The 24,726-nt window shown below is 62.1% G+C and overlaps 15 protein-coding genes across 15 annotated transcripts; 8 read left to right on the top strand and 7 right to left on the bottom strand.

Moving 5' to 3' along the window:
• Positions 1–6: 6 nt before the first annotated feature.
• MJAP1_000179 (uncharacterized protein) lies at positions 7–1,737 on the bottom strand (the record flags this gene model as incomplete). The annotated part of the gene is made up of 1 exon (XM_060264151.1): positions 7–1,737. One exon carries the CDS (start codon positions 1,735–1,737, stop codon positions 7–9), a length of 1,731 nt encoding a protein of 576 aa, XP_060120134.1.
• Positions 1,738–2,100: 363 nt separating this feature from the next.
• On the top strand, positions 2,101–3,670 carry MJAP1_000180 (uncharacterized protein; the record flags this gene model as incomplete). The annotated part of the gene is made up of 3 exons (XM_060264152.1): positions 2,101–2,143; positions 2,192–2,226; positions 2,264–3,670. The coding sequence occupies 3 exons, from the start codon at positions 2,101–2,103 to the stop codon at positions 3,668–3,670; spliced, it is 1,485 nt and encodes a 494-aa protein (XP_060120135.1).
• Positions 3,671–3,765: 95 nt separating this feature from the next.
• On the bottom strand, positions 3,766–4,414 carry MJAP1_000181 (superoxide dismutase; the record flags this gene model as incomplete). The annotated part of the gene is made up of 2 exons (XM_060264153.1): positions 3,766–4,373; positions 4,411–4,414. 2 exons carry the CDS (start codon positions 4,412–4,414, stop codon positions 3,766–3,768), a joined length of 612 nt encoding a protein of 203 aa, XP_060120136.1.
• Positions 4,415–4,650: 236 nt separating this feature from the next.
• On the bottom strand, positions 4,651–5,734 carry PSH1 (E3 ubiquitin ligase; the record flags this gene model as incomplete). The annotated part of the gene is made up of 4 exons (XM_060264154.1): positions 4,651–5,119; positions 5,142–5,256; positions 5,279–5,526; positions 5,550–5,734. The coding sequence occupies 4 exons, from the start codon at positions 5,732–5,734 to the stop codon at positions 4,651–4,653; spliced, it is 1,017 nt and encodes a 338-aa protein (XP_060120137.1).
• Positions 5,735–5,844: 110 nt separating this feature from the next.
• SUB2 (RNA helicase) lies at positions 5,845–7,178 on the top strand (the record flags this gene model as incomplete). Its single annotated transcript, XM_060264155.1, has 2 exons — positions 5,845–5,858; positions 5,894–7,178. 2 exons carry the CDS (start codon positions 5,845–5,847, stop codon positions 7,176–7,178), a joined length of 1,299 nt encoding a protein of 432 aa, XP_060120138.1.
• Positions 7,179–7,244: 66 nt separating this feature from the next.
• On the top strand, positions 7,245–7,994 carry MJAP1_000184 (uncharacterized protein; the record flags this gene model as incomplete). Its single annotated transcript, XM_060264156.1, has 7 exons — positions 7,245–7,340; positions 7,363–7,376; positions 7,399–7,466; positions 7,489–7,533; positions 7,556–7,699; positions 7,722–7,818; positions 7,841–7,994. The coding sequence occupies 7 exons, from the start codon at positions 7,245–7,247 to the stop codon at positions 7,992–7,994; spliced, it is 618 nt and encodes a 205-aa protein (XP_060120139.1).
• A 232-nt stretch (positions 7,995–8,226) lies between these two features.
• spp2 (DNA primase large subunit Spp2) lies at positions 8,227–9,146 on the bottom strand (the record flags this gene model as incomplete). The annotated part of the gene is made up of 2 exons (XM_060264157.1): positions 8,227–8,247; positions 8,280–9,146. The coding sequence occupies 2 exons, from the start codon at positions 9,144–9,146 to the stop codon at positions 8,227–8,229; spliced, it is 888 nt and encodes a 295-aa protein (XP_060120140.1).
• An 85-nt stretch (positions 9,147–9,231) lies between these two features.
• On the top strand, positions 9,232–10,508 carry APR1 (saccharopepsin; the record flags this gene model as incomplete). Its single annotated transcript, XM_060264158.1, has 2 exons — positions 9,232–9,302; positions 9,326–10,508. The coding sequence occupies 2 exons, from the start codon at positions 9,232–9,234 to the stop codon at positions 10,506–10,508; spliced, it is 1,254 nt and encodes a 417-aa protein (XP_060120141.1).
• Positions 10,509–10,983: 475 nt separating this feature from the next.
• MJAP1_000187 (uncharacterized protein) lies at positions 10,984–13,281 on the top strand (the record flags this gene model as incomplete). The annotated part of the gene is made up of 1 exon (XM_060264159.1): positions 10,984–13,281. The coding sequence occupies one exon, from the start codon at positions 10,984–10,986 to the stop codon at positions 13,279–13,281; it is 2,298 nt and encodes a 765-aa protein (XP_060120142.1).
• Positions 13,282–14,091: 810 nt separating this feature from the next.
• Positions 14,092–16,401, top strand: MJAP1_000188 (uncharacterized protein; the record flags this gene model as incomplete). The annotated part of the gene is made up of 1 exon (XM_060264160.1): positions 14,092–16,401. One exon carries the CDS (start codon positions 14,092–14,094, stop codon positions 16,399–16,401), a length of 2,310 nt encoding a protein of 769 aa, XP_060120143.1.
• Positions 16,402–16,589: 188 nt separating this feature from the next.
• MJAP1_000189 (uncharacterized protein) lies at positions 16,590–16,965 on the bottom strand (the record flags this gene model as incomplete). Its single annotated transcript, XM_060264161.1, has 2 exons — positions 16,590–16,636; positions 16,659–16,965. The coding sequence occupies 2 exons, from the start codon at positions 16,963–16,965 to the stop codon at positions 16,590–16,592; spliced, it is 354 nt and encodes a 117-aa protein (XP_060120144.1).
• A 26-nt stretch (positions 16,966–16,991) lies between these two features.
• Positions 16,992–19,482, bottom strand: MAD1 ([phosphatase 2A protein]-leucine-carboxy methyltransferase; the record flags this gene model as incomplete). The annotated part of the gene is made up of 2 exons (XM_060264162.1): positions 16,992–18,535; positions 18,558–19,482. The coding sequence occupies 2 exons, from the start codon at positions 19,480–19,482 to the stop codon at positions 16,992–16,994; spliced, it is 2,469 nt and encodes an 822-aa protein (XP_060120145.1).
• A 64-nt stretch (positions 19,483–19,546) lies between these two features.
• Positions 19,547–20,816, bottom strand: MJAP1_000191 (uncharacterized protein; the record flags this gene model as incomplete). Its single annotated transcript, XM_060264163.1, has 2 exons — positions 19,547–20,665; positions 20,688–20,816. 2 exons carry the CDS (start codon positions 20,814–20,816, stop codon positions 19,547–19,549), a joined length of 1,248 nt encoding a protein of 415 aa, XP_060120146.1.
• Positions 20,817–21,063: 247 nt separating this feature from the next.
• On the top strand, positions 21,064–21,466 carry MJAP1_000192 (uncharacterized protein; the record flags this gene model as incomplete). The annotated part of the gene is made up of 4 exons (XM_060264164.1): positions 21,064–21,122; positions 21,145–21,250; positions 21,274–21,360; positions 21,383–21,466. The coding sequence occupies 4 exons, from the start codon at positions 21,064–21,066 to the stop codon at positions 21,464–21,466; spliced, it is 336 nt and encodes a 111-aa protein (XP_060120147.1).
• A 113-nt stretch (positions 21,467–21,579) lies between these two features.
• PRP4 (non-specific serine/threonine protein kinase) lies at positions 21,580–24,694 on the top strand (the record flags this gene model as incomplete). The annotated part of the gene is made up of 5 exons (XM_060264165.1): positions 21,580–21,653; positions 21,676–21,711; positions 21,734–21,840; positions 21,863–23,080; positions 23,142–24,694. 5 exons carry the CDS (start codon positions 21,580–21,582, stop codon positions 24,692–24,694), a joined length of 2,988 nt encoding a protein of 995 aa, XP_060120148.1.
• Between the last annotated feature and the right edge of the window lie 32 nt (positions 24,695–24,726).

Genomic DNA, 24,726 nt, shown 5'->3' on the forward strand with positions numbered 1-24,726 from the left:
CTCCTGCTATCCATGTGTACGTAAGTCGTGATCCGGCACCGACGACAGGGCCTGCCCCAGCGGGGGAAGTGCCACGCTGCTGGCCTCGTCGTGGTGTACCGGTGTCATATTAAATCCACGCGTTTTTGGCTTGGGCGCATGCGCCGGCGCGGGCTCTGCCCCGCCGGTGCCGCGCACCGGTGGCGGGAGGTGCAGTGCGCTGGGCGGCGGGAGCGCCATGTGCGACGGGCTGCTGTGCGGCGAGTCTGGCGGCGAGTTGGCAGCGCTCGTCGGTGCGGAGCGCGACGCATTGTAGCGTGCGCGCGCGGCGCTGCTTGCGTCCGCGTAGCGCATCGGCGCACGCATCGCGCGGTGCACGCCCCAGTACGCCGGGGAGCCGTGCGACGGGGGCGACGGCGGCTTGTACGCGCCGTGTTCGTCGCGGCGGCGCTCGTCGCTCGCCGTGCTGCGCTCGCCCGAGGTGCTGGGCGGCAGCGACGACATGCCCAGCGACGAGAGCGGAAAGTGCGAGCGCGAGCGCGCCGCCGCGGCGTGGTGCAGGCTGTGCGCCGGCGAGTGGCTTTCGTAGGGGTGCGAGCGGTAGCGATGGTGAGGATGGTGCCCGACGCCCGGCATGTGCGATGGCCCGTCGGGCAAGAGCGATGCGAGGGAGCCGTGCGACGCGGTGCGGGGCCCAAGCACCGGGGAGCTCGGGCGCGAAGAGTAGGGCGAGTTGGGTGCCGTGCCAAAGAGCGACATGTTGCGCAGCGGCCCCAGCACCGGCGAGCCTGACGGCGTGGCATAGTTGCTGCCCGGCCCGTGCATGCGCGGCGGGTGATCGTCGCGCGCGCCGTGGCGGGGCGGCGCGTGCTCCGGCGCCATTTCCGCGTCGCTGCTCAGGTCGTCCTGGGCGCGCTCGCGGGGCCCCGGCGAGACTTCGCGGCTCCCTGGGTAGCTCGCATACGAGTACCGGTATGCGTACGGTGCAGGGGCGTGGCCCGCCCCCCAGTGGTATCCTTCGTATCGCATATCACGATAACGGTCCATGTACGGATCGGTGTAGCGATATGCGCGATCGTCGTACGCGCCCGACTCGTGGTGCTGCGTGTCGTAGGGGTAGTAGCCCTCGCTCGAGGGGTGTGCATACCGCTCATCGCCGTAGTACTCTGGCTTGCGGAAGGAGCCGCTGGCCGAGCGGGACTGCTGCATTTTGTGTTCGTGCTCCATCCGGTGGATGTCGTTCAGCTCGCCAGTAGCGAGGTGCGCGAGCGCAGACATGTCGTGCTCGCCGTGCGTCGGCGGAGACTCGTCGCTGTCTGCATCCTCGTTGCCGATCGCCCACTGCCCTGTCGACTGCCCCGAGGCGGTGCGCGAGCGCGGCGTGCTCGCACCACTGCGACCACGGCCTCGCCGGCGGCCGCTCGTCGTACTGGGCTTGCGCGGCGCCTCGGCCTCGGCAGGTGCGGTGGGCGTCACGTCGCCCGACGTCTTTTTCGCATTAGTGTGAATGCGCAGGTGGCGGGTCAGCTCGTCGCTGCGGCTGAACCGCTTTTCGCAGCCAGGGTGCGTACACAGATGCGGCTTCTCGCCGGTGTGTGTACGAATATGGCGGGTCTGGTGCTCCAGGCGGTAAAATGCACGGGAGCACAGCGGGCACTTGTACGGCCGCGGGATTTGCGATTTATCGACGGCCAAGTCGCGTGCGCTCGCGTTCGAGGGCGCCTCGGCCGCAGGGGCATCAGAAGGCTTTTCGTCCATTGTCGAATGGTTCTTTTAGCGTGGAATACAGTGCCTGCGCACAACGGGGCGGCAAGTCCCAGTCGCCGTCGCGAGAAAAAACGCGGAGGTTTGCAACGCGACGCTAAATTTGCCGCCCGGCAATCCCCGCACCGATTTGCATCGGCCACAACGTGGCGATTTTGCCCCAACTCCCCCACGGGGCAGGGCGCACGTGGCGGAGCGGGCAGGGTGCGTTCGCGTGACGCTGCGGCAGGGCAAACCGGCCACCCGGAACCCGCTCGCTCGCGTGGCGCTTAGCTAAGAACGCTTGGGCCAGGGGCGCGGCGTCGGGACGTGCGGAGGCGCCCCGCGCTCCGATTTTTTGATCCGTCGCCCACCACTATGCCAGGTTGCACCGACTTGAAAGGCGAAACGACGATCGTCGGTACGTATCGCATACAGCTTCGATAGGAAATCGGATGCTAATTCCCAGTTCTCGGCGCCTCGGGCGATCTTGCAAAGAAAAAGGTAGGTGGCGGCGAATCGCTTTGCAGCGCTAACACAGACGTTCCCCTCTTTGCTGCGCCTGTTCTTGCACGGCAACCTGCCCAAGGACACGTTCATTTTCGGCTATGCCCGCACCAAGATGGATGAAAAGGAGTTCCACGAGCGCATCGTGCCCAATCTCAAGGCCAGCGATGAAGAGATCAAGCGCTTCCTGGAGATCTGTAAATACATCCCGGGCGCCTACGACGAGGACGAGGCTTTCGAGAACCTTACCAAGGAGATCGAAAAGTTTGAAAAGCAGCGGGGCGGCAGCAAGCACAACCGCATCTTTTACATGGCGCTCCCGCCGAACGTGTTTTCGCCGGTGTCGGCGCACCTGAAGCGGAACTGCTACTCCTCGTCGGGCGTGAACCGCGTGGTGGTCGAGAAGCCGTTCGGCAAGGACCTCGAGAGCTGCCAGAAGCTCATTGCCGAAATGAAGGAAAAGTGGTCCGAGCAGGAGACGTTCCGTATCGATCACTACCTCGGCAAGGAGATGGTCAAGAACATCTTGCCTTTCCGTTTCTCTAACCCGGTGGTGAATGCGTCGCTGAACAACAAGCTCGTGGACAATGTCCAGATCACGTTCAAGGAGCCGTTTGGTACCGAAGGCCGCGGCGGCTACTTTGACGAGTTTGGCATCATCCGCGACATCCAGCAGAACCACCTCTGCCAGATGTTTTGTCTCCTGGCGATGGACGAGCCGGAGGACTTTACCGCCGAGTCGATTCGCGACAAGAAGGTGAAGCTCCTCAAGGAGACGCGGCCGATCTCGACCGATCAGGTGCTCATCGGCCAGTACTCGGCCGCGAACGGCAAGCCAGGCTACAAGGATGACGATACCGTGCCAAAGGACAGCAACACGCCCACGTTTGCTGCCGTTGTCCTGTACGTGGACAACGAGCGGTGGAAGGACGTGCCTTTCATCATCAAGGCCGGCAAGGCGCTGGACGAGGGCAAGGTGGATGTCCGTGTGCAGTACAAAGAGCCCACACAGCAAATGCTCCGCTCCGTCGCACGCGACGAACTCGTGATCCGCGTCCAGCCGGACGAGGCCATCTACTTTAAGAGCAACACCAAGCTCCCGGGCCAGGGAGATGCGAGTGTGCCGGTGGAGCTGGATCTTACTTACTCGAAGCGCTTCAAGGATGCCTACATCCCAGAGGCCTACGAGGCGCTGATCCACGACTGCATCCGCGGCGAGCACTCCAACTTTGTGCGCGACGACGAGCTGGAGGCTAGCTGGGCCATCTTCACGCCGCTCCTCCACGCAATCGACAACGGCAAGGTGGCTAGCACCACGTACCCGTACGGCTCGCGTGGGCCCGAGAAGTTGGACGAGTTCTTGACCAAGTTTGGATACAAGTTCGCCGAAAACTACCAGTGGCCCGTCACCAACGTCGCGGACATCGCGGCCAAGGTGTAGGGATGCACCTCGCCATTCTTATTTACACGGCCATAGGCACAGCCATTACTACTATTCTGAAATGTAGTTGCGCTACGCACTAACTACGAAAGAACTTAGAGCTGGGCCTTCTTCAGACCGTCGTTGTAGCGCGACTCGGCCTCGCTCCAGTTGACAACGTTCCACCATTGCTTGAGGTAGGTGGCCTTGTCGTTCTTGTACTGGAGGTACCAGGCGTGCTCCCAGCCGTCCCAGCCAATGACGGGGTGGTGGGTGGTCAGGGGGTCCTGGTCCTTGGCAGTGACCAGGTCCAGACGGCCGGTCGGCGACAGACCGAGCCACAGCCAGCCCGAGCCCTGGATGGCAGCAGCCTTGGAGTTGAAGGCAGTCTTGAACTTCTCAACGTCGCCAAACTCCTTCTCGATGGCCGACTTGAGGGGGCCCTCGTTGAGCTTGCCACCGCCCTCGCTCTGGGGAGCAAGGTTCTTCCAGAAGAGCGAGTGGTTGATGTGACCACCGCCGTTGAACTTGAGGGCGCTCTGGACCTCGATCTGCTTGCGCACATCGCCAGCCTGCGTCGCCTCAGCGAACGCCTTCTCGGCGGCGTTCAGGTTGTTGACGTAGGTCTGGTGGTGCTTGTCGTGGTGGATCGTCATGATCTCCTTGGAGATGAACGGCTCCAGCGCATCGTAAGCGTAGGGCAGAGGAGGAAGAGTGTACTCGGCTGCGGTTAGCGGGGAAGGACATTCAGGAGGACGTACTCATTGTGGTAGTCGAAGTTGGGAGGGAGCCGTTGCCACTCCCCGCACTGTTAAGTCCATGGCCCCTGCGGCCGGGCCAGAGGCCGTCGGACCCGGCATCCAACCAGAGGCCAGCAAATGCGTTTCTAGAAGCCCGATCACTTCATACGTCATGACGAAATCGCCACGTGGGTGCACGGACGCCTAAGGGCGCCGGGCGCAGGGCGTTGTGCGCTGTGCACGGAGCAGCGGCGGAAGGGGCTATTCGCTATCGTAGTCATCACTTGCCTCCTCGGCCTCGGGGTAGTCGAGCACGCCCTCGTCGTCGCTCTGCTCCAGGTCCGAATTGGCGTCCGAGACGGCGTCCGAGGCCGTGCCAGAATCGGCCTCGCCGATTTCCTCGCTCTCCTCCGAGCTCGGCTCGCGGATGCGCGCTGCGTTGCCGTGTCGGCGCGCGCGGGCGGCGCGCAGCTCGTCGAGACGCGACTTGCGGGTATTGGATTCAGACATTGTCCGATGGCTCTCGTCAGGCGGAGGCGAAACACTGACAATGCCCGAGTCGGACGACGCATAGTCTCCTTGCGATGCGGCATCGTCATCATCGACGACAAAGTCTTGAAGGGACCCCTCTTCGTCGCTATCATTCGCTTCCTCTTCAGATTCGTGATTCACCGCCTCGGAGCGGTGCCACGACGCCTCGTCTTCGGTCAGATCTTCGTAGATCACGCCACTGCGTTAGTAATGCGACGTACCATTCCGGATTGGAACACTCTCCCTCAAGGATCTCGCTCGAGCATACACCACACCGAAGCACGCCGTCATCCTCGTCGCGAATGACATGGTAAAATGTCGCAGGGTCAAAGAGGCCTGTGTGAGCCGAGTAACGTACCCTCCCAAAGGTCCTGGCTGATGGGGGGCGCATCACGCTGACTATTTGTGCTTTCGCGCAGCGCCTCCAATACGCCCTTGAGCGCCCATAGCTCCAGCGGCGGCGTCACGACTTGCACGCGACAGCTCGGGCACACCTTTTTGCGGCGTACCGTTCCCCGCTGCTCGTCTTCTTCGTTTACATGCATCTCCACCTTGAACCAGGATACGAGGCAGTTGGCACAAAAGATATGGCCGCACGGCGAGACGCTGCGTGAGCACAATAGACGTACACGCATGGGCGGTCGAGCAGCTCCATGCAAATGCCACAGAGCAGCCCATTCTCCACCTTGGAAAGCGTCGCATTGGCACGAGCCAGTTCATCTCCTTCGCGTCCTAACTGAATGCCCTCGTCCTCTGAAGAGTCGCTAATCACCTCGACGGTGCGCCGCCGCTTTGGCGCGTGTCCCCCCGCCATGGCGTTCTGCGCGTCGCGTCGATTCCTCCACATATATCACGTGGCGTACACGTGCCGCAGCGTGCCAGTCGTCGCCTTCTTCCCCGCTACCAACGTGCAGCATTGAGAAGATGGACAACGAGGAGTAGGTGTGAAGCGCGACGTACATGCTGACCGCAGTCTTATTGATTACGAGGAGGAAGTGACTGTGGCTCCCTCCACCGGCACCACCACCGAGACCACGACCACGACCACGGCCGCGGCGGGTGAAGAAAAAGACAAGAAGGGCAGCTACGTCGGTATCCACTCGACGGGTTTCCGTGACTTTTTGCTGAAGCCCGAGCTGCTCCGTGCGATCAGTGACCTTGGTTTCGAGCACCCCTCCGAGGTGCAGCAGGAGTGCATTCCCCAGTCGATTCTCGGCATGGATGTGCTTTGCCAGGCCAAGTCTGGTATGGGTAAGACGGCCGTGTTTGTGCTTGCCACGCTGCAGCAGATTGAGCCGGTCGACGGCGAGGTGTCGGTCATTGTCATGTGCCACACGCGTGAGCTGGCCTACCAGATCAAGAACGAGTACGCTCGTTTCACCAAGTACATGCCCGAGGTGCGCACCGCTGTCGTGTATGGTGGTACGCCCATCCGTGAGGATCAGGCGATGCTTGCGGACAAGACCAAGTGCCCCCACATTATTGTCGGCACGCCCGGTCGTATGAACGGTCTGGTGCGCGACAAGTCGCTCAAGGGTGGTGAAGTGAAGCACTTTGTGCTGGACGAGTGTGACAAGATGCTCGACAACCTTGAAATGCGCCGCGATGTGCAGGAGATCTTCCGCGCGACGCCCCACCACAAGCAGGTGATGATGTTCAGTGCGACGCTCTCCAAGGAGATCCGCCCCACCTGCAAGAAGTTCATGCAGAACCCGCTGGAGATCTACGTCGACGATGAGACGAAGCTCACGCTGCACGGTCTGCAGCAGCACTACGTCCGCCTCGAGGAGTCCGCCAAGAACCGCAAGCTGAACGACCTGCTCGACTCGCTCGAGTTCAACCAGGTGATTATCTTTGTCAAGTCGATCTCGCGTGCGAATCAGCTTGACCAGCTCCTGCGCGAGTGCAACTTCCCTTCGATCTCGATCCACGGTGGTCTGCCCCAGGACGAGCGTATCAAGCGGTACCAGCAGTTCAAGAACTTTGAGAAGCGTATCCTTGTCGCGACCGACATCTTTGGCCGTGGTATCGATGTGGAGCGTGTCAACGTCTCCATCTCGTACGACACGCCGTCGGACGCGGACTCGTACCTGCACCGTGTCGGCCGTGCGGGTCGTTTCGGTACCAAGGGTCTTGCCATCACCTTTGTGTCCAGCGATGAGGACGCCGAGGTGCTCAAGCAGATCCAGAGCCGCTTCGAGGTGGCCGTCCCAGAGCTCCCCGAGTCGATCGAGGCCAGCTCGTACATGAACGCATAAGCGCTTTGTAGTCTACGTAGGATCGCTTTCGTCCTGCAAGTGGAGGCGTTCGAAATTTTCCCCACGATGGAGCCGAAGAATGGCGATTTTCAGACGCGCGAGTACTGGGACCAGCGCTATGCGTCCGAGGCGCCGGATGCAGACTTTGACTGGTTCCGCAAGGTGCGTTGTCGTGCTAATGCAGTATAGCGACATCTCGTACGCACTACGACTCACGCAGCGACATTATGCACGAACTCGTGCCCGACCGTGCGAGTCGCATCCTGATGTTGGGGTGCGGCAACTCGAGTAGGTAGCGTGGCTGACGCAGCGTTGAGTGCAGATATGTATGAGGACGGGTACAAGAATATCGTCAGTACGTACAGCGACTGACCAAGATTTGGACTACAGCTCGGTGCTCATTGAAAAGATGCAGCAGCGCGCTCCGGATATGGAGTGGAAGGTGATGGATATCCGGGAGCTCGAGGAGCATGCGGATGAGCTGGGAGGCAAGGGGACATGGGACGTAATTATCGATAAGGGTAGGTGGCTTGGCTGACCCAGGCACCATGGACGCTCTCATGGCCGAAAACGCCTCGGTCTGGAACCCATCCGAGCAGGTGCTCGACAATGTCCGCCGCGAAGTCGACGGCGTGCTTGCGTAGGTGGATATGCTGACCCAGATTGCTCAAAAGCCACACGGGCCTCTTTCTCTACTTTACGTTTGGCCAGCCGCATTTCCGCAAGCCGCACATGCAGCGGCCGAATTGGACGATTGAACAGCGCGAGCTGGGCGACACGTTCCATTACTATTTGTACATTGGCCGCAAGGAGTAGCTAGCGGTATCGGTCGCTTGACCGCTCGTAGCGAGAACGGTGAGAGTCGCGAGAGTCGCGGCGGTAGTCGTCTCGGCGAGAATCACGAGAATCGCGACGGTAGTCGTCTCGGCGATCGTCGCGGCGGTAGTCATCCCGGCGATAGTCGTCGCGGCGGTAGTCATCCCGGCGATGGTCGTCGCGGCGGTAGTCATCCCTGCGGCTCTCTCGCCGCTCATCTCGCCGATCACGGTCATCCCGAGGACTGCCACGGCTGGGTTCGCCACGCAGGCTATTGCTACGCACGACCGGCGTGTACTTGCGGTCGTCGCGGCGGCGTTCCGGTCGCTTGGATGCCGACGGAACCTGGCGCTCTTTGGCGCCTAGTCCAAGAAGCACCGCACGTTTCTGAACCTCGGGCGCCTTTGTTGGCCCGCTGCGTGACTTGCCGACGCCTGACCCATCCTTCCAGCCCATACCGCGCAGCATTGCAGCGCCAAACTCTTCAATCGGCATCGTCGAGTAGTCGTCGAGCGTCGGTGCGTCCGGGCGCGTATCCACATCGTGCTGCAGCATTTCCTCTTCCGGCGGCTGTGAAATAACGCGGTCTCCGCCGCCTCGTCGCTTGCCTTGAGCGCCAGCGACCAGCTCGCGAATCGCCGCTGCCTCGTCGGTCTCGGGCTCGTGCGGAGGCGTAGGCGCAGTCTCGTGTGCCGGTGGCGTCGTATCACGCTCCATAGGTACCTCCTCCCCCTCCTCGGGAGTCTCGGTGCGTTTTACAACGAGCCCGTGCTGCTGTGGCTCGGTAAAAGCACGCTCCGGTGCATTGTCTGTGGCATCTCCGCGCACTGGCGCCTTGCCCTCCTGCCCTGGGCGTCGCATCGATGCAAGCGATCCCAGTTCAGATGCATGGCGGTCCAATAGTCCCAGGCGCTTCTTGCGGTCCTCGCGCCAGTCGGTGTGCGTCTGCATGGGAATCACGCGGGGAACATTGGCTTCGCGTGGCTCGTGGCGCTTCCTTTTCACGCCGAGCGGCACATCGCGCGGCTTTTCGTCGTCCTCTTCCTCTTCTTCAAACAGTGCCACGCGCGCCTGAGCACGGCGCCCCTGCTCGTTGCGCCCCGCGAGCGAGAAGGAGACGCCGGTGCTTGGCGCCGAGCTCCTTCCAGCCATCGCGACGAAGGTATTATGTAAGCAATTAATGCCCCGCCACACGGGCCGTGCTTCATCGCTATCAACGTCCCGGTAGTTTCCAGTGATGAAGCTGACTACTGCCTTTGTCGTTGCGCTTAGCGCCTCGTGCGCCTTTGTGGATGCTCGTACCTTTACGTACGTGAACCCGACTTACCCAGCACCAAGCTCGAGAAGCACCCGTTGGCCACCGAGCGCACGCTCGCCTCGATGGCGTCGCAGATTGACATGCTTAAGTACAAGTACGAGGGCGTCAAGTCGCAGCGTCCCTTCTCCTTCGGCAAGATGAAGGAGGACCTGAGTGCTGCTGTCCTCCCCGAGGGCCGTTTCTCGCCGGAGTGGAAGGCGCGCGCCAACGCTGGCCACAATGTGCCGCTCTCCGACTTTTTGAACGCGCAGTACTTTGCAGACATTACGCTCGGTACGCCCCCCCAGAAGTTCAAGGTTATCCTCGACACGGGCTCGTCGAACCTCTGGGTTCCTTCCGAGTCGTGTGTGTCCATCTCGTGCTTCCTGCACGCCAAGTACGACAACAGCGAGTCGACGACCTACCACAAGAACGGCTCTCATTTTGAGATCCAGTACGGTTCCGGCTCGATGGAGGGCTTTGTCTCGAACGACGACTTCACGATCGGCGACCTGAAGCTCAAGGGCATCGACTTTGCCGAGGCCACGTCGGAACCCGGCCTGGCGTTTGTCATGGGCAAGTTCGATGGTATCCTTGGCCTTGCGTACAACACGATCTCGGTGAACAAGATCACGCCTCCCTTTTATGAGATGATCAACCAGGGCGTGCTGGACGAGAAGGTGTTCTCCTTCTACCTCGGCAGCTCAGAGGAGGACGGTGGCGAGGCGACTTTTGGTGGCATTGACGAGAGCAAGTTTACCGGCAAGGTGACCTACGCGCCTGTGCGCCGCAAGGGTTACTGGGAGGTGTCGCTCGACAAGATCGGCTTCGGTAGCGAGGAGCTCGAGCTGGAGAACACCGGCGCGGCGATCGACACCGGCACGTCGCTGATTGCAATGCCAACCGACATTGCCGAGATTCTCAACAAGGAGATTGGCGCCACGCAGAACTGGATGGGCCAGCACATTGTCGACTGTGACACCGTGCCGAACTTGCCGAAGCTCACCTTCTACCTGAACGGCAAGCCGTACACGCTCGAGGGCAAGGACTACGTTCTCCAGGTCCAGGGCACCTGTCTCTCGTCCTTCATGGGCATGGACTTGCCTCCCCCGATCGGCCCCATGTGGATTGTCGGTGACGTATTCCTGCGCAAGTTCTACACCGTCTACGATCTCGGCCGCGACGCGGTCGGTTTTGCGAAAGCGAAGCACGCGTAAACAAGTAGACAGTGTTTAAATCAACTGGTCATGTATGTGGGAACACTGCCTCGCAACTGCGCACAAAAGCAATGACGCACTCAGGCCTTCGGCGCATCCACCGACGAATGAGGCACCAGATCCTATATAAAGATCGTCGCCGTCCATGTGGAGGCGCATCGGACCAACCGTTTGGGCGGATCGTAGAACGTAGAATTCTCGCACAACGTGGAGCAACGCGCAAGTTTCGCCTACGCAAGGTCTTTTAAGAGGGGGAACAATGGGAGCATAGCACTGTACCCTCCCTGACTGAGTCTCCAGCGTGTCGTGCTTTTTGGCGGCGCATTCTATTCCATTCTCCGCCGCTGGTCCGGTCTTCCTTTGTGCTCCCCCTCTCACTGCTGGTCAGTGATTCTTCTTGATTGGTCTGGCACCACAAGTACCTCGTACTCCCTATATAATGGCGGCTCCATCCTCATCATCATCGGCTGGTCCGATGTACTCGAAGCGTACCTCGCTCATCCGCTTCAGTCTCCTCGCCTTGGTCGTTACCGTGCTCACGGCGCAGAGCACTGTTGCGGCACCGGTGCACACGCATGGCCGCCGTCACTTTGGCAACGCACATCACATTGCGGCGCGTGACGGCCACCAGGCCGTGGCGCAGTCGGACGATCACAACCTGGGCGGCGGTGCTTCGGTCGACCTGAGCAAGGTCTTTGGCCAGGCGCTCGGCGGCGTGCTCAAGGTCAACGGCGACATCGATTACCAGCACAGGCAGGGGTCGCAGAAGGACAACACGTCGCGTTCTTCGTCGTTCAACTCGCAGCCGACTTCGTCGCACAGCTCGAGCTCGTCGTCGTCGTCGTCGTCGTCGTCTCCGTCGTCGTCGTCGTCCCATTCGTCGAAGCACCCTTCGCACTCGTCGCACCCTTCGCACTCGTCGCACTCGTCGCACTCGTCGCACCCGTCGCACTCGTCGCACCCGTCGCACTCGTCGCACTCGTCGCACTCGTCGCACTCGTCGCACTCTTCAAAGCACTCCCCTTCGTCGTCGCATCACGGCAACTCGAAGCATGCCAAAGAGTCTCCGTGCTCGGACGACAAGTCCAAGTCGCACTCGTCTCACCACAAGCCCACGCCTTCTCACCACGGCAAGTCCAAGGATGCCAAGGAGTCGCCGTGCTCGGATGACAAGTCCAAGTCGCACACTTCTTCGAAGCCGACCAAGTCGAGCTCGTCGCACACCCCTACGCCTTCGCACGCATCCAAGGATGAGGAGCCTTGTGAGGAGGATGAGGAACCTGTGCCCTCGTCGAGCGCCTCGAACCCCAAGCATGCTTCGCGCCCTGCTCACCTCAATTCGAAGTCGGCCTCTAGCTCGAGCTCGCCGAGCGGTGCTCGCAACATGGCCGTGAACACGGGTGCCTCGTCCAAGTCCTCTTCCTCCGGTGGTTTCTACCGCATTGGCCTCTCGACCGGAAGCGAGGCGGTACCGTTCACCGGCGACTCGTCCGAGTCGCACGCCTCGGCGGGCGGCCGCATTGCTTCGGTCCAGACCAGCTCCAAGGAGCCCGGAGGAAACTTGCCCAACCAGTCCGTCATCACCAACAACCCCAAGTACGGCTTCATGGAGGCGCAGCACGACTTGTACGCGCTGCGCAAGTGGGCCGGTGACCTGAAGGACCTGGAAAGCAAGCAGGACCGCAACGAGACGCTCATGGCTCTGTTCGACGCCGCTTCGCGCTACTACCCCGACGTGGATACCCAGAAGGTGGTGCGCATTATGCTTGCCGACATCAAGACCGAGTCCGACTTTGAGCAGGACAACAACAGCGGTGCGCGCCTCGACTCGGGCCACAGCCTTGGTCTCCTGCAGGTGAGCCCTGGCAAGAGCGCGCAGGAGCTGCCTCTCTTCCAGAAGGCCGCGGCGAGCGCTGCTAACATCTATTCGTGGACTGTTGGCCAAGGCTCCGCAGAAGAGGTGAGCAAGGGCGGCCGCTCTGTCCTCGGCGCGCTGAAGGACTTTAAGACGGGTAAGGAGATTGATCTCAAGAACCTCTCGAAGGAGGACCTTTCGAAGCCTTGGGTCAACATTCACGTCGCGATGTGGGTGCAGTCAAATCTTGCTCGTACCGGCAGCCTGGACCCCTCGAACTGGGACAAGGTCGCGTCCGCGAGCAAGGCGGTGCGTGCTGCCTACAAGCCTGCGGTGAACAAGATTGTCGACTCGAGCAGCGCCTCGTCGGGTGCGGGTTCGAGCGCAGGCTCCGGCTCGGGCTCTGGCTCGGGCTCCGACTCGGGCTCTGCCTCTTCGAACGCTGGTTCGTCCGCTGACTCCAACTCGGGCTCGGATATTGGCTCTAACTCGGGCTCGGCCATGTCAGGTGCGTCTTCGGGCGCTGGCTCGTCCTCGGGCATGACCAAGCGTGCGAAGAAGAGCAAGGGCAAGTCGAGCGCGAGCTCGAGCGCTGACTCGAGTGCGGGTGGCGCGTCGACGACCTTCAGCGAGAGCGAGTACCAGAGCAAGCTCAAGGCGCTGGACAAGGCACTCAAGGGCAAGAGCCACCAGAAGCCGACGTTTGCGACCGGTCTCGGCTCGTGGGTCGCTGGCCCCGCCGGTGACGGCGGTGGTTACAAGGCCTCCGGCGATGATATCAGTGGCCAGTACTTCAAGCACATCAGCAAGGGTCTGTCTGTGATGTACACCGGAAGCGACAAGGAGAGCAGCAAGTACGGTCAATCTTGGCTGGACGACATTAAGCTGGTCCCTGGCCTGGTTGACTACAACAAGTAAATGCTACTTGTTGGATGCTTGTAAATATTCCTGTTGCAGACTATGTTGCACAGACGCGGTTGTGCTCGTGCTGGACACGTGCAGAACCGTTGCCTGACCCCTCCCCCCAGTAAATATTGTTGTCCAATAGGGCGTATGTAAATCGGAAGGAGCACCTTTTTCCCTTATGTCCCCGCATGGGACAATGATGCAACGTGGCAAGTACGCCACGATCACCAGCGACCATGCGGAGTGGACTACGGCGTTCTATATGCCAAGCCCATAGCGTAGGCGGGGTTGTTCGGCTGTATTATACAAGGCGTACAATACACAGCCCAGTCGCTTGCCAGCACCCCAAAATGGGGTGGAGCCTTCGTCTCGGCGCAGGGCCCATGCAGCCACTGTACTCCACCTTGGCTGTACCTCGCATGCAGTGGATATTGCATTTCAGGCACGGCAAGCGATCGCGCGCCAAATTGATGTGGAGGTCTCGAAACCAGCCAACGATCCTCGGAGAATTGTTGCGCGTAGATTCTACCCTTGACTCCGCATAGCCTTGCAGCGAAGGTTACGAGATGAACACCGAACGTATATAGATACGTGGGAAGCCAAATGTGAATCTTTACCCCTTCCTCTAACGACTCCTTACGCGTGAGCCTCCCTTGACGGGCTGTCCGCTGCTGCTACCTTTTCCTTTTCTAGCCGCTGGTTCGGCACTTCTGTTGGTCCCTACACGTATCACTGCTGGCCAGTGATCCACTCTTCCCACACATTCCCCAAACACATTTGCAGAACTACGACATGTCCTCTACACACACTTCGGCTGGCCCGATGTTTTCCAAGCGTACTTCGCTGATCCGCTGGAGTCTCCTGGCACTGGTCTTTACCGTGCTCACGGCACAGACCGCCGTGGCGGCGCCTGTGCACTTGCACGGTGGCCGCCACCTGAGCAACGCTCACCACCTCGCGGCGCGCGACCAGACCAAGGGCAGCGCCTTTGACGGTCTCAACTCGCAGCCGCGTCTGGGCGTCAAGACTGGCGGCGAGAAGGTGTCGAACTCGAGCTCGAGCTCGGCGCCGCACGAGAGCACTGCGCACGAGATCGTGCGCCAGTCTGACAACCAGAACCTTGGTGGTGGCGCCTCGGTCGACCTGAGCAAGATCTTTGGTCAGGCCTTCGGCGGCGTGCTCAAGGTCAAGGGCGACGTTGACTACAAGCACACCCAGGGCTCGGACAAGAACACGACGGTGACGGCGACGATCTCGCACTCTTCGAAGCACAAGCCGACTTCGTCGCACTCGCACTCGAAGTCGAGCTCGAGCTCGTCTACGCACTCTCCCTCGTCCTCGCACTCGTCGCACCACCACAAGTCCAAGCACCACGGCCACTCCTCGAAGCACTCCTCGAAGCACTCGTCGGAACACTCGTCGGAGCACTCCTCGAAGCACTCCTCGAAGCACTCCTCGAAGCATTCCTCGAAGCACTCGAGCAATTCGAAGCACTCGACCCCTTCGAAGCACTCGAGCTCTCCGAAGCACTCGAGCACTTCCACAAAGTCTTCGAGCAAGTCGACGACCCCGAGCGGCGCTCGCAACATGGCGGTGAACGCGGACAAGTCTGGTGAGACCTCGAAGGCGCACAGCGCGTCCAAGGGTGGTTTCTACCGCATTGGTCTCGAGACTGGCAGCAAGGCGATCCCCCTTACCTCGAGCTCGTCGTCTTCGTCGTCGGACTCGAACAGCTCGGGTGCGCGCATTGCGGCGGCCACGACGGCGCAGGAGCCTAGCGGCAACCTGCCCAACCAGTCGGTGATCACCAACAACCCCAGCTACGGTTTCCTTGAGGCACAGAACGACCTGTACGCGATCCGCAAGTGGGCTGGTGACCTGAAGAACCTGGCGAGCAAGGAGAACCGCAATGAGACGATCATGGCTCTCTTCAACGCTGCTACTCGTTACTACCCCGATGTGGACACCAAGACGGTCGTCCGTGTTATGCTTGCCGATATCAAGGCCGAGTCGGACTTTGAGGCGGACAACAACAGTGCCGCGCGTCTCGACTCGGGCAACAGTCTTGGTCTGGTCCAGGTGAGCCCTGACGGCTCCTCGCAGGAGCTTTCGCTCTTCACCAAGGCGGTCCAGGCTGAGAACAACTGCTACTCGTGGACGGTTGGCCAGGGCACGGATGCCGAGCTCAAGTGCGGTGGTTTCTCGACGTTGGGCCCCCTTCTTGACTTCAAGACGGGCAAGCAGCTCGACGTGAGCAAGCTGACCAAGTCCGACTTGTCGCGCCCTTGGATCAACCTGCACGTTGCGATGTGGCTCCAGTCGAACTACGGCCGTACCGGTTCGCAAGACCCCTCGACCTGGTCGAAGGTGTCGAGCGCCAGCAAGGCTGTGCGTCAGGCCTACCAGCCCGCCATTGTTGAGATCCTCGGTACCAGCAGCTCGTCGAACTCGAACTCGTCTTCGAGCTCGAACTCGGGCAGCAACTCGGGCAGCAACTCGGGTAGCAACTCGACCAGCAACTCGGGTAGCAACTCGGGTAGCAACTCGGGCAGCAACTCGGGCAGCAACTCGGGCAGCAACTCGGGCAGCAACTCGGGCAGCAACTCGGGCAGCAACTCGGGCAGCAACTCGGGCAGCAGCGCCAGCAGCAACGCGGGCAGCAGCTCGGGCAGCAACTCGGGCAGCAACTCGGGCAACAACTCGACCGACACCAACATCTTCGACAGCCCCAACAACAACCTGAGCAGCTCGATCGAGAAGCGTGCCAAGTCGACTTCGGGTGCCAACTCCTCGGCGAGTTCTGGCTCTGGCTCGAGCTCGAGCTCGGGCTCTGGCTCCTTCAGCGCGAGCACCTACTCGAGCAAGCTGAAGTCGCTGGACTCGGCTCTCAAGGGCAAGAGCAACCAGAAGAACACCTTTGCCACGTCGCTTGGTTCGTGGGTTGCCGGTGCGGCTGCCGACAGCGGTGGCTACAAGACGTCGGGCGACGACATCAGCACGAAGTACTTCAAGAACATTGCGCAGGGTCTCTCGGTGCTCTACACCGGAAGCGACAAGGAGAGCAGCAAGTACGGCCAATCCTGGCTCGACAACATCGAGCTGGTTCCGGGTCTGATTGACTACACTCAGTAAGCCTCGGCCAGCGCTTGTTGTTGTACTTGTATATATCTCGTTGTTGAGGACGATGTTGCACAGCTGCGATCCTGCCAGTGCTGGACACTGCCTCGATCGCCGCCTGACCTTTCCTTAGTCCCAAGTTCTTTATCTCCTTTATAGGGTAGCATGTAAATTGTAAGGAGTTCCCTATATTCTCTGGGTATCTATCCCGAGCCCGGCTCTTGCATCACGACCAACACGTATTTTTGGCCTGGGTCAGTGCGGCGACGTACTTGGTGTGACAAGCAGCTCGTATTTCTTGGTGCGCACGCGCAGCAAGCTCAGTTCGTCGTCCGCTTCGACTTCGTCGACGTGGCGCGTGACGACGTCGAGCATGTCGCGCACAAACTGCACGACGCGCTCCAACGCGTCGGTGGCCTCGCCCTCGCCCGCGACAAACGCGGCGCCGCCGCTCCATAGCACACGGCCATCCGTTGTAAGTGTAACGCATCCCCGCACCTGGCGGTGCTGCGTAAGGTGCGCAAGGATCTGGACCGCCTCGTCCGGCGCCTCGCCCGGACGCGGCACGGCAGAGGCCATGGTGGACGCGTCTATGGAGGTGTGTACTATTCCTCCTCCGGCGCGCCAAACGCGCCGCGGATGGCCTGGGTGGTATTTTCGTAGAGCTCGAGGTTGAGCGCCGCGAGGAAGCATGGTACGCTGTGCCGGATGCCGTCGCTCAGCCAGTAGTCACGTAGATGCGCGACATTGGCAAGGCCGTCGGCGGCCTCGCCCTGCAGCTTCATCTCGCCCACGTTGCCCTCTTCGGAGCGGAAGACGAGCGTGGTGACGCGCGCGCCGCGTGCGTACGCCGACGTGAGCTTCACCTTGCCGTTCTCGAGGAAGCGCAGCTTGTATCCAAAGAGCGACTGCACGGCCTCGCGGAACTCGTTGGCCTTGGCCGTAAAGACCTGCTTGAGACGCAGCATGCCTTTGTCCTTTAGCTGGATCGTTTCCTCGAGCTGAGCCAGCTCACGCTTGAGGTTCTCGACCGTTTGTAGCGGCACGACTGTGTCAGAGTCGCCCGCGGGCTGCGACGACGCGCCGGCCGCCTTGAGCTGCTCGTGCAGCGACTCGATCTGGCGGAGCAATCCTTCATTCTCTTTGCGCAGCGCATCGAGGGTCGCAGTGCGGATCGCATAGTCGCGCGACACCGGATTGTCTTGGAGCGTCAGGCACTTGACGCGCGTCTGGTCAAATTCGCCGCGGCCGACACGCGTATAGAGCTGGTCGTTTTCCGCACCGAGCGCCTGCGCCTGTGCCTCGAGCTCGGCATAGCGCGCCTCAAGAGACGCGAGTGCGGTCCGCGCTTCGCCCAACGCGCGGCGGTCCGCGTCACTGGTCGCCGCAGGCGCCACGGCCGTCTGCGCACGTTCGGCCGCATCGGCCGCAGCGCGCTCCGCGTCCTCGAGGCGCGAGGCGAGCGACATGCACTCTTGCTGTGCAGAGGCGAAGCGCGTCTCGAGATCCGCGATACGCTGCGACTGCACCTGGTCGTACGTCTCGGAGCCCTGTGCTTCGGTCTCAAACGTAGCAAGGAGCTCCTTGCACCGCCGCAGCTCGTCCGCCTGCACGTCGTGCTGGCGCTGTACACGCATCAGCGCCGTGGCCTTTTCCGAGAGTTCGCGTGCGAGATTCGACTCGTTCTCAGAGCCCTGGCGCGCCTGGCGCTCGAGCGTGACGTTGGAGGAGCGCAGCTGCTCGACCGAGTGGGTGAGCCCCTCGATACGCGCAGACAGCCCCATGATCGTCCCGCGGAGCGTCGAGACGTACGGCGCGAGCGTCTCGTGCGTGAGCGAGGCGGGGAGCTCGACTTTCGGCACGTCGGCCTCGACATTCGCGGCAGCGACAAACGCCGCATGCTCGTCGGTCTGCACGCCTTGCCGGAGGATGTGGGACCACTTTTCCTGCTCGGCACGCAGCGTGCCCAGCTCCTGGTCCTTCTTGAGCAGGTCGTCGTGCAGCGCATCCATGCGCTTCGCCTTGGCCTCGAGCGAGCGGTTGGTCTCGCGGAGGATCTCGGCGCCTTGGCACGCCTCGGCGAGGCGCGCATTCTCGGTCGTGAGGCGCGTCTGCGACGTCTCCAAGCGGTGTACCGCGGCAATTTGTTCTGGGTAAGTCTAGCGACGTACGGCTCAGCTGCTCCTTGAGCATGGTAACTTCCTCGTCGTCGACCGGCGCAGAGCGCATGCCTCCCTCTTTGGCCTGCTCCAGCTCGGCGTTTTCGGCACGCAGGCGCTCGCTGACCTGCTGCCAATGCTGCGCCTGCTCTTGGGCCTGCGCCGCGTCCGACTGCGCCGCGATGAGATCCGTGCGGAGCTGCGACTGCTCGGCGTGCGACGTGCTCTGCACCTCGTTCACCTGCGCCAGCGCCTCGTTCTTGGCCTCGCGCAGCTGCAGCGTCTCGCTGCGGAGCGCCGCGAGCTCCTGCTCGAGTGCGTGCTTGGACGCGTGCCAATCTTCGTGCTTTTGGCGCTGCGCGGCGCGCTCCGCCTCCCACTCGTTCAGCACCTCGACGCGCTGGCATTTGAGCACCTCGAGCTCGCGCGCCTGGCTGCGTATTTGGGACTCGAGGTGCCGGTGCGCGCGCTGCTCCTCCTCGATGCGCCGGTCGTACTCGGTGCGTAGCATGGTCAGCTCGTATGCCTCGGATCGCTGCGGCGCCTCGGGCAGCTCGGCGAGGGGCCGCGCACGCGGCCCCGTCGCGAGGCCAGACGAGACCAAGGTGCGTTTCGGCGTGTCTTTGGGTGTCGCGAGCGCGCCCGGCTCGAGCAGGTCCGTAGACGAGATAGTGCGCTTTCCGAGGCTCGTGCTGCTGCGCAGCGGCGTCGATCCCGAGCGCGACAAGCTGCGGTAAGCGCCGAGCGGCCCGCCGGACCCTCCGAGCGAGCTCGGGGTGCGGCGCACACTTTGCGGCGTATCGCGCACCGAAGCGCGTGTTTCCGAGATGGTACGGCGCGAGGGCATCGGCAGCGATGACCCCGCGCCTCCTTCCGTGCGCCGCTGCGCGGCAACGCGCGCCTGCGGCGTCGAGAGCGACGTGGGTCGCTCCGCCATCGCTGCAAGTCGCACGCTCCCCCGACTCCACGTGGCAACAGGCTATTCTACAAAGAATCTACGGCTAGGCGACCATTGCCGGCGCGCTCTGCGCGAGGCTCGGCACGCCGCCCCAAAAGGAGGATGTCGGAGAGGAGGAGCGCGGCGAGGGACTCACGTCCTTGCGCATGTTGGGCACCACCAGGCCGTTTTGCGCGCTGAGGCGCGGGGAACGGGTGGCTTCGTCCGAGCTGCGCTGCAGCGCGCCAAGCAGTTTGGACATGTCGACGGACGGCGCGCGTGTCTGGTACGACCGCACTTCGTTCGTTAGGTCGCTGTTTTGGATGCGCAGCGACGAGAGCTGGTCCTTGAGGCTCTCGATGATCCGATCGCGCTCCTGGATCTGGTCCTCGAGCAAGGTGATGTATTCCTTCCGGCGGTTGCGGAAGTTGCGCGCCGAGATCTTGTTCCGCAGCTGCCGCTTTTCCTTGCTGGACAGCTTGTTGTACTCTTCCATCGACGGGCGGAGGTTTTCCACGTCGGGGCTCGTCGCACGCATGTCTAGCTTCGGGCGGGAGGGCGTCGGCTGGTCGAGGCGCATCGGCGTAAAAGCGGTAAAGGTGGTATCACTCTCTGGCTCCTCGGCCACCATCGGCATGGGGGCGGGAGACTCGCTCTTCATCGGCACGTTTGGCTCGGGAAGCGTTAGAGAGGGAAAAAGGGGCGCGTCGGGCGCCACGGGCTCGGGCTGCGAGAGGACGAGCTGCGGATCGATCGAAGTCTCGCCCGGTGGCGCACTCGCCTCCTTGTCCTGTACAAAGGCCGAAGCGGTATCAAAGCCGGGCGTCTCTTGCGGCGCAATCGGGTCGATGAACGGGGGTACGTAGAGCGCCGAGTCCATCTGCTGGTCGACGTCTTCGGTAAAGTCGAGGTTCAGCAGATTCGACGGGAGGTCGTCGTCGCCCTCTGCGTCTGCCGACCAGCGCTCGGCAGGGCTAAATGCGTCGCCGACGCTCGCGGGCGGCGTGAGCACCGACGTGGCCTCGGCCGCACTCGCGGCGCCTTGCTCGATCGACGGCGGCTCGGCAGTGGCGCTCTCGCGCTGCTTTTGCACGAGGGGGTAGTGCTGCTTGACCAGGCGGTCGAGCAGAGTCTTGTCAGGCTGTGACCCCATTTTCTGGAGCTCGACGGTGAGGTGGTAACGCTGGGTCAGCACAGGCACGTACAAAGACCTCCTCCTGCGACGCGCCTTGGCGCGGGGGCGAGGGCGGCAGGGACGATAGTGTGTACTCCGCACTCGATGATGACGATGGGTCGTACGCAAAGGACGGGCCGGCGTTACAAACGGCCGCCATTGCAAACGTAGTGATAGGAAAGGTACCCGCGCGGTCACGGACAGATATAACGCCACAGCCCAACCCGTTGAGTGGCGGAGATTGCTGCATTCACGCGTGGGTCCGCGGATGTGGAGGTGTTTCCATCTGCTTCGGTGCGGGGCATTGGCGTGCGCGGCACGCCATGGGCCCACTAGGCCTCATGTGGAGGGTTGTACGCTGCGGTTGTGCACTGCGCCACAACCGCAGCGCCGCGCATCCAACGATAATGGGCGATATCGCCGCGGAGAAACGCCAGCTGACCATCAAGACGGGTGTCGTGCGGCGGTATGTACGGAATCTAATGTAGACTGTCCAAGGAGCTGTGGATGTACACGGTCGAGGCCAAGGAGCAGGACGCCAAGGTGCAGCAGTTTATCGCCGATAACCGCGAGGCATGGGAAGTGCGCAAGCAGGTACGTTTTGCTACTGACCTCAGGAGGAAATTCTCAAGGACTGCACACAAATGGTGCCGGACACCAAGCGCCGCCTCTCGGACGCGGTCGTGGACCTGGACGCGTACTTGGTACGTGCCGCCTCTCACCCAGCACGGACTCGACGAGGCGACCAAGGAAACGGACGAGTACCGTAGTGCAGTCGAGGCCCTGGACAAGTCAAAGGAGAGTCCGTAGTGCTAATTATGCTGGAGGAAAAGGCGCTGCAACCGCAAACCGACACGCTCGCGTCGCTCGCGGCGCTCGCGTCCCTTGGCCCAAGCGTGTGTGGAGGTTCTTCTTGCCCCGCCATGGCGCCCCCGGTGATCCAGGTGCGGTTCCTCGGAACGAGCACGACACCTCTGCCTACGCGCAACTACTCGAGGTACGCGTATGCGCTAACGTAGCCTGCTGGTAAAAATCGATAAGCATGCCGTGATGGTGTACGTTGCGAAGCTGACCCAGCGACTGTGGCGAGGGCACGCAGCGCCAGCTCTTTCGCAGCTCGGTGCACGCCGAGACGAAGCTGACGCAGATCCAGTCGATCCTTATTACCCATCTGCATCCCGATCGTATGTGCCGCGGCTGACACAGACATCCTCGGCCTCGTCCCGATGATGTTTACCATGATGGGCCTCAGTGCACCTGCGGGGCGCGACGACAAGCCGCGCCTCGAGCTGTACGGCCCGCTGGGCCTGCGCGCGCACCTGCGCACGACGCTTTCGACGTGCTATGCCACGCTGAGCTCAAACTATGTCGTCCACGAGCTCTTGTGGCCGGGGCAGCCAGAGTACCCCCACGATATTCCGCACGGCGCGCCGCCGGTCTTTCGGTACGTCGAGGGCGACCAGGCGCTGCCGGAGAATGTGCGGGGGCAGGAGCGCATCCTCCCACTGATGCCCCCGCACCCGAACGAGCTCCCTGGGCGGAATATCCGCATGGACGAGGCGACGTGCACCTGGCCCGAAATTGGCACCATTGCGCACACCGGCATCACGGTCAGCGCCGCGCCAATTACGCATCGCTGCCCTACGCTTGGCTACGTACTTACAGAGCCGCTTAGTGCGTCGCAGTCCATCTCGCCAAGGGACCTCGCGCAGCTCGACTCGAACACCGAGGCACTGTTCGAGTCACAAGGCATCCGCAATCCCCGCGTGCTCTTGTCGGGTCTGCTGCGCAGCCGCGAGCCACTGCACCTGCCGGACGGCTCTGTGCTGTACCCCCCTCCTCTGGATCGGCCGGGGCGCAAGCTGTGCATCCTCGGTGACACGAGCGACGCCACGGCTGATTTAGTCGCCCTCGACGGCGGCCGGCCGGCCGGCGCGCTGCGCGGCATGCTCGACCTCGCGCGCGGCGCAGACTTGCTCGTCCACGAGTGCACATATGCCTCGATGAGCGACGAGGATATGCAGCACGCCAAAAACACGTCGGAAGCGCATGCAAAACGCCTCCAGAGTGCGCTGCTCGAGGTGGATGAGGCAGAGACTCGCGCGCTCTCGCGCGGGCACTCGACGCCGCGCATCGCCGGCTCGTTTGCAGGGCTCATTGGGGCACGCAGAATCGCGTTGAACCACTTTTCCGCGCGCATTCCTGCCCCAATTGTCGCGACCAACGCGCCGCTGGTCGCCGAGGACCAGCTGGCGCCGGGCGCCAACTACGACGAATCGCTACAGCGTTTCCATGTGATGCGCGAGATCGAGCGCCAAGTCACGATGCACTGGCACAATACCCTGCGCCGCGAGCACTCGGGCGCGCCTTGCGACGAGCGCGCGACAGCCGCCTACGACGGCCTCGCGCTCGACGTTCCCCCGCGTTCCCCTCTGTAGCCACGTGGCGAAAATTCGTGCTACGTCGATGGCGAGTCCGGCGCGAGAGAAGCGCAAGGACCTTGATAGTATCTATGACTACGAAGAGGAGCCGAGCGACGAGCAGCGCCTGATTGAAGAGCGCCGCAAGCGCCGGCGTGAAATTCTCGCCAAGCACCAGAGCGCACAGACTGGGGATGCGCCCAAGGGCAACCTGCCGACCGACGCGCCCAAGGGCGACCTGCCGACCGACGCGCCAGCTGACGCGCCGCCCGTTTCGCCGCCCGCACTGGCACTGCACAAGAGTGCGCGCCATGCCGAGGCGCTCGCAACCGACCAGCCGGCGGAGCAAGGTGCCGCGGCGCCCGACCTCTCTGGCATCGAGGCGCCAAAGCCGGCGGTCGACGATTGCGACGAGTACGTCGAGATTGAAGTCGACGACGACGACGGCCTGGTCGACGATATGTTTGACCTGGATGATACCCCCAAACCCAAAAAGACGATCCGCGTGCGGAAGGATGCGGTTCCGACCAAAGCGCCCGCACGGACGGCGGAGCCTACGCAGACGGCCGTCGGCCTCCAAGACAACTGGGACGACCCTGATGGGTACTACCGTGTGATCCTTGGCGAGAAGCTCGACAAGGGGCGGTACCAGGTCTTTGCGATCCTCGGCCGCGGCATGTTCTCCGGCGTCGTACGTGCACGCGATCTGCACCACAACAGCCGCGAAGTGGCAATCAAAATTGTGCGGCGTCAAGAGACGATGTACAAGGCCGGCATGAAAGAGATCCACACGCTCGAGCAGCTAGCCGTGCAGGACCCCGACGACAAGAAGCACATTGTGCGACTGTACGGCCACTTTGAGCACCGCGGCCACCTGTGCATGGTATTCGAGTCGCTGAGTCTCAACCTGCGCGAGATTGTTAAGCGCTTTGGCAAAGACGTCGGGCTGAGTCTGCAGGCTGTGCGCACCTATTCGCAGCAGGTCCTCGTCGCGCTCGCGCACCTGCGCCACGAAAATATCATGCATGCGGACATCAAACCCGACAACATCATGGTCAATGAGACCAAGACCCTCTTGAAGCTCTGTGATCTCGGCTCGGCTTCGAGTACAAACGAAATGGAAATCACGCCGTACCTCGTCAGTCGGTTCTACCGCGCGCCCGAGATCATCCTGGGCCAGCCGTACGGATGCGAGATGGACATGTGGTCGGTGGGGTGTACGCTCTACGAACTGGCTACCGGCAAGATCCTCTTTCCCGGCAAGACGAACAACCACATGCTGCTGCTGATGCAGCAGCTCAAAGGGCGCCCTGCTGCCAAGCAGCTCAAAAAGTGCCAGTTTGCCGAGAAGCACTTTGAGGACAACAACACGTTCCTCAGCATCGAGACGGACAAGAGCACCGGACAGGAGCTCATCCGCCGCGTGAATACCAGCCAGCCGACCGAGACGCTGCGCATGCGCATGCTGCCTGGCAACACGGCCAAGGAGCTCAGCGTCGACGAGCTCCGGCAGACGCAGCAGCTCATCGATCTTCTGAACCGCATGCTGGAACTCGACCCAGCGAAGCGCATCACGCCGCTCGAGGCGCTCGCGCACCCCTTCGTCCGCGCGATCTAACGTCGACCCCATTCGCCTCCACTAGCGTCTTC

This window comes from Malassezia japonica, chromosome 1, assembly GCF_029542785.1.
Source record: "Malassezia japonica chromosome 1, complete sequence".
Taxonomy (NCBI): domain Eukaryota; kingdom Fungi; phylum Basidiomycota; class Malasseziomycetes; order Malasseziales; family Malasseziaceae; genus Malassezia; species Malassezia japonica.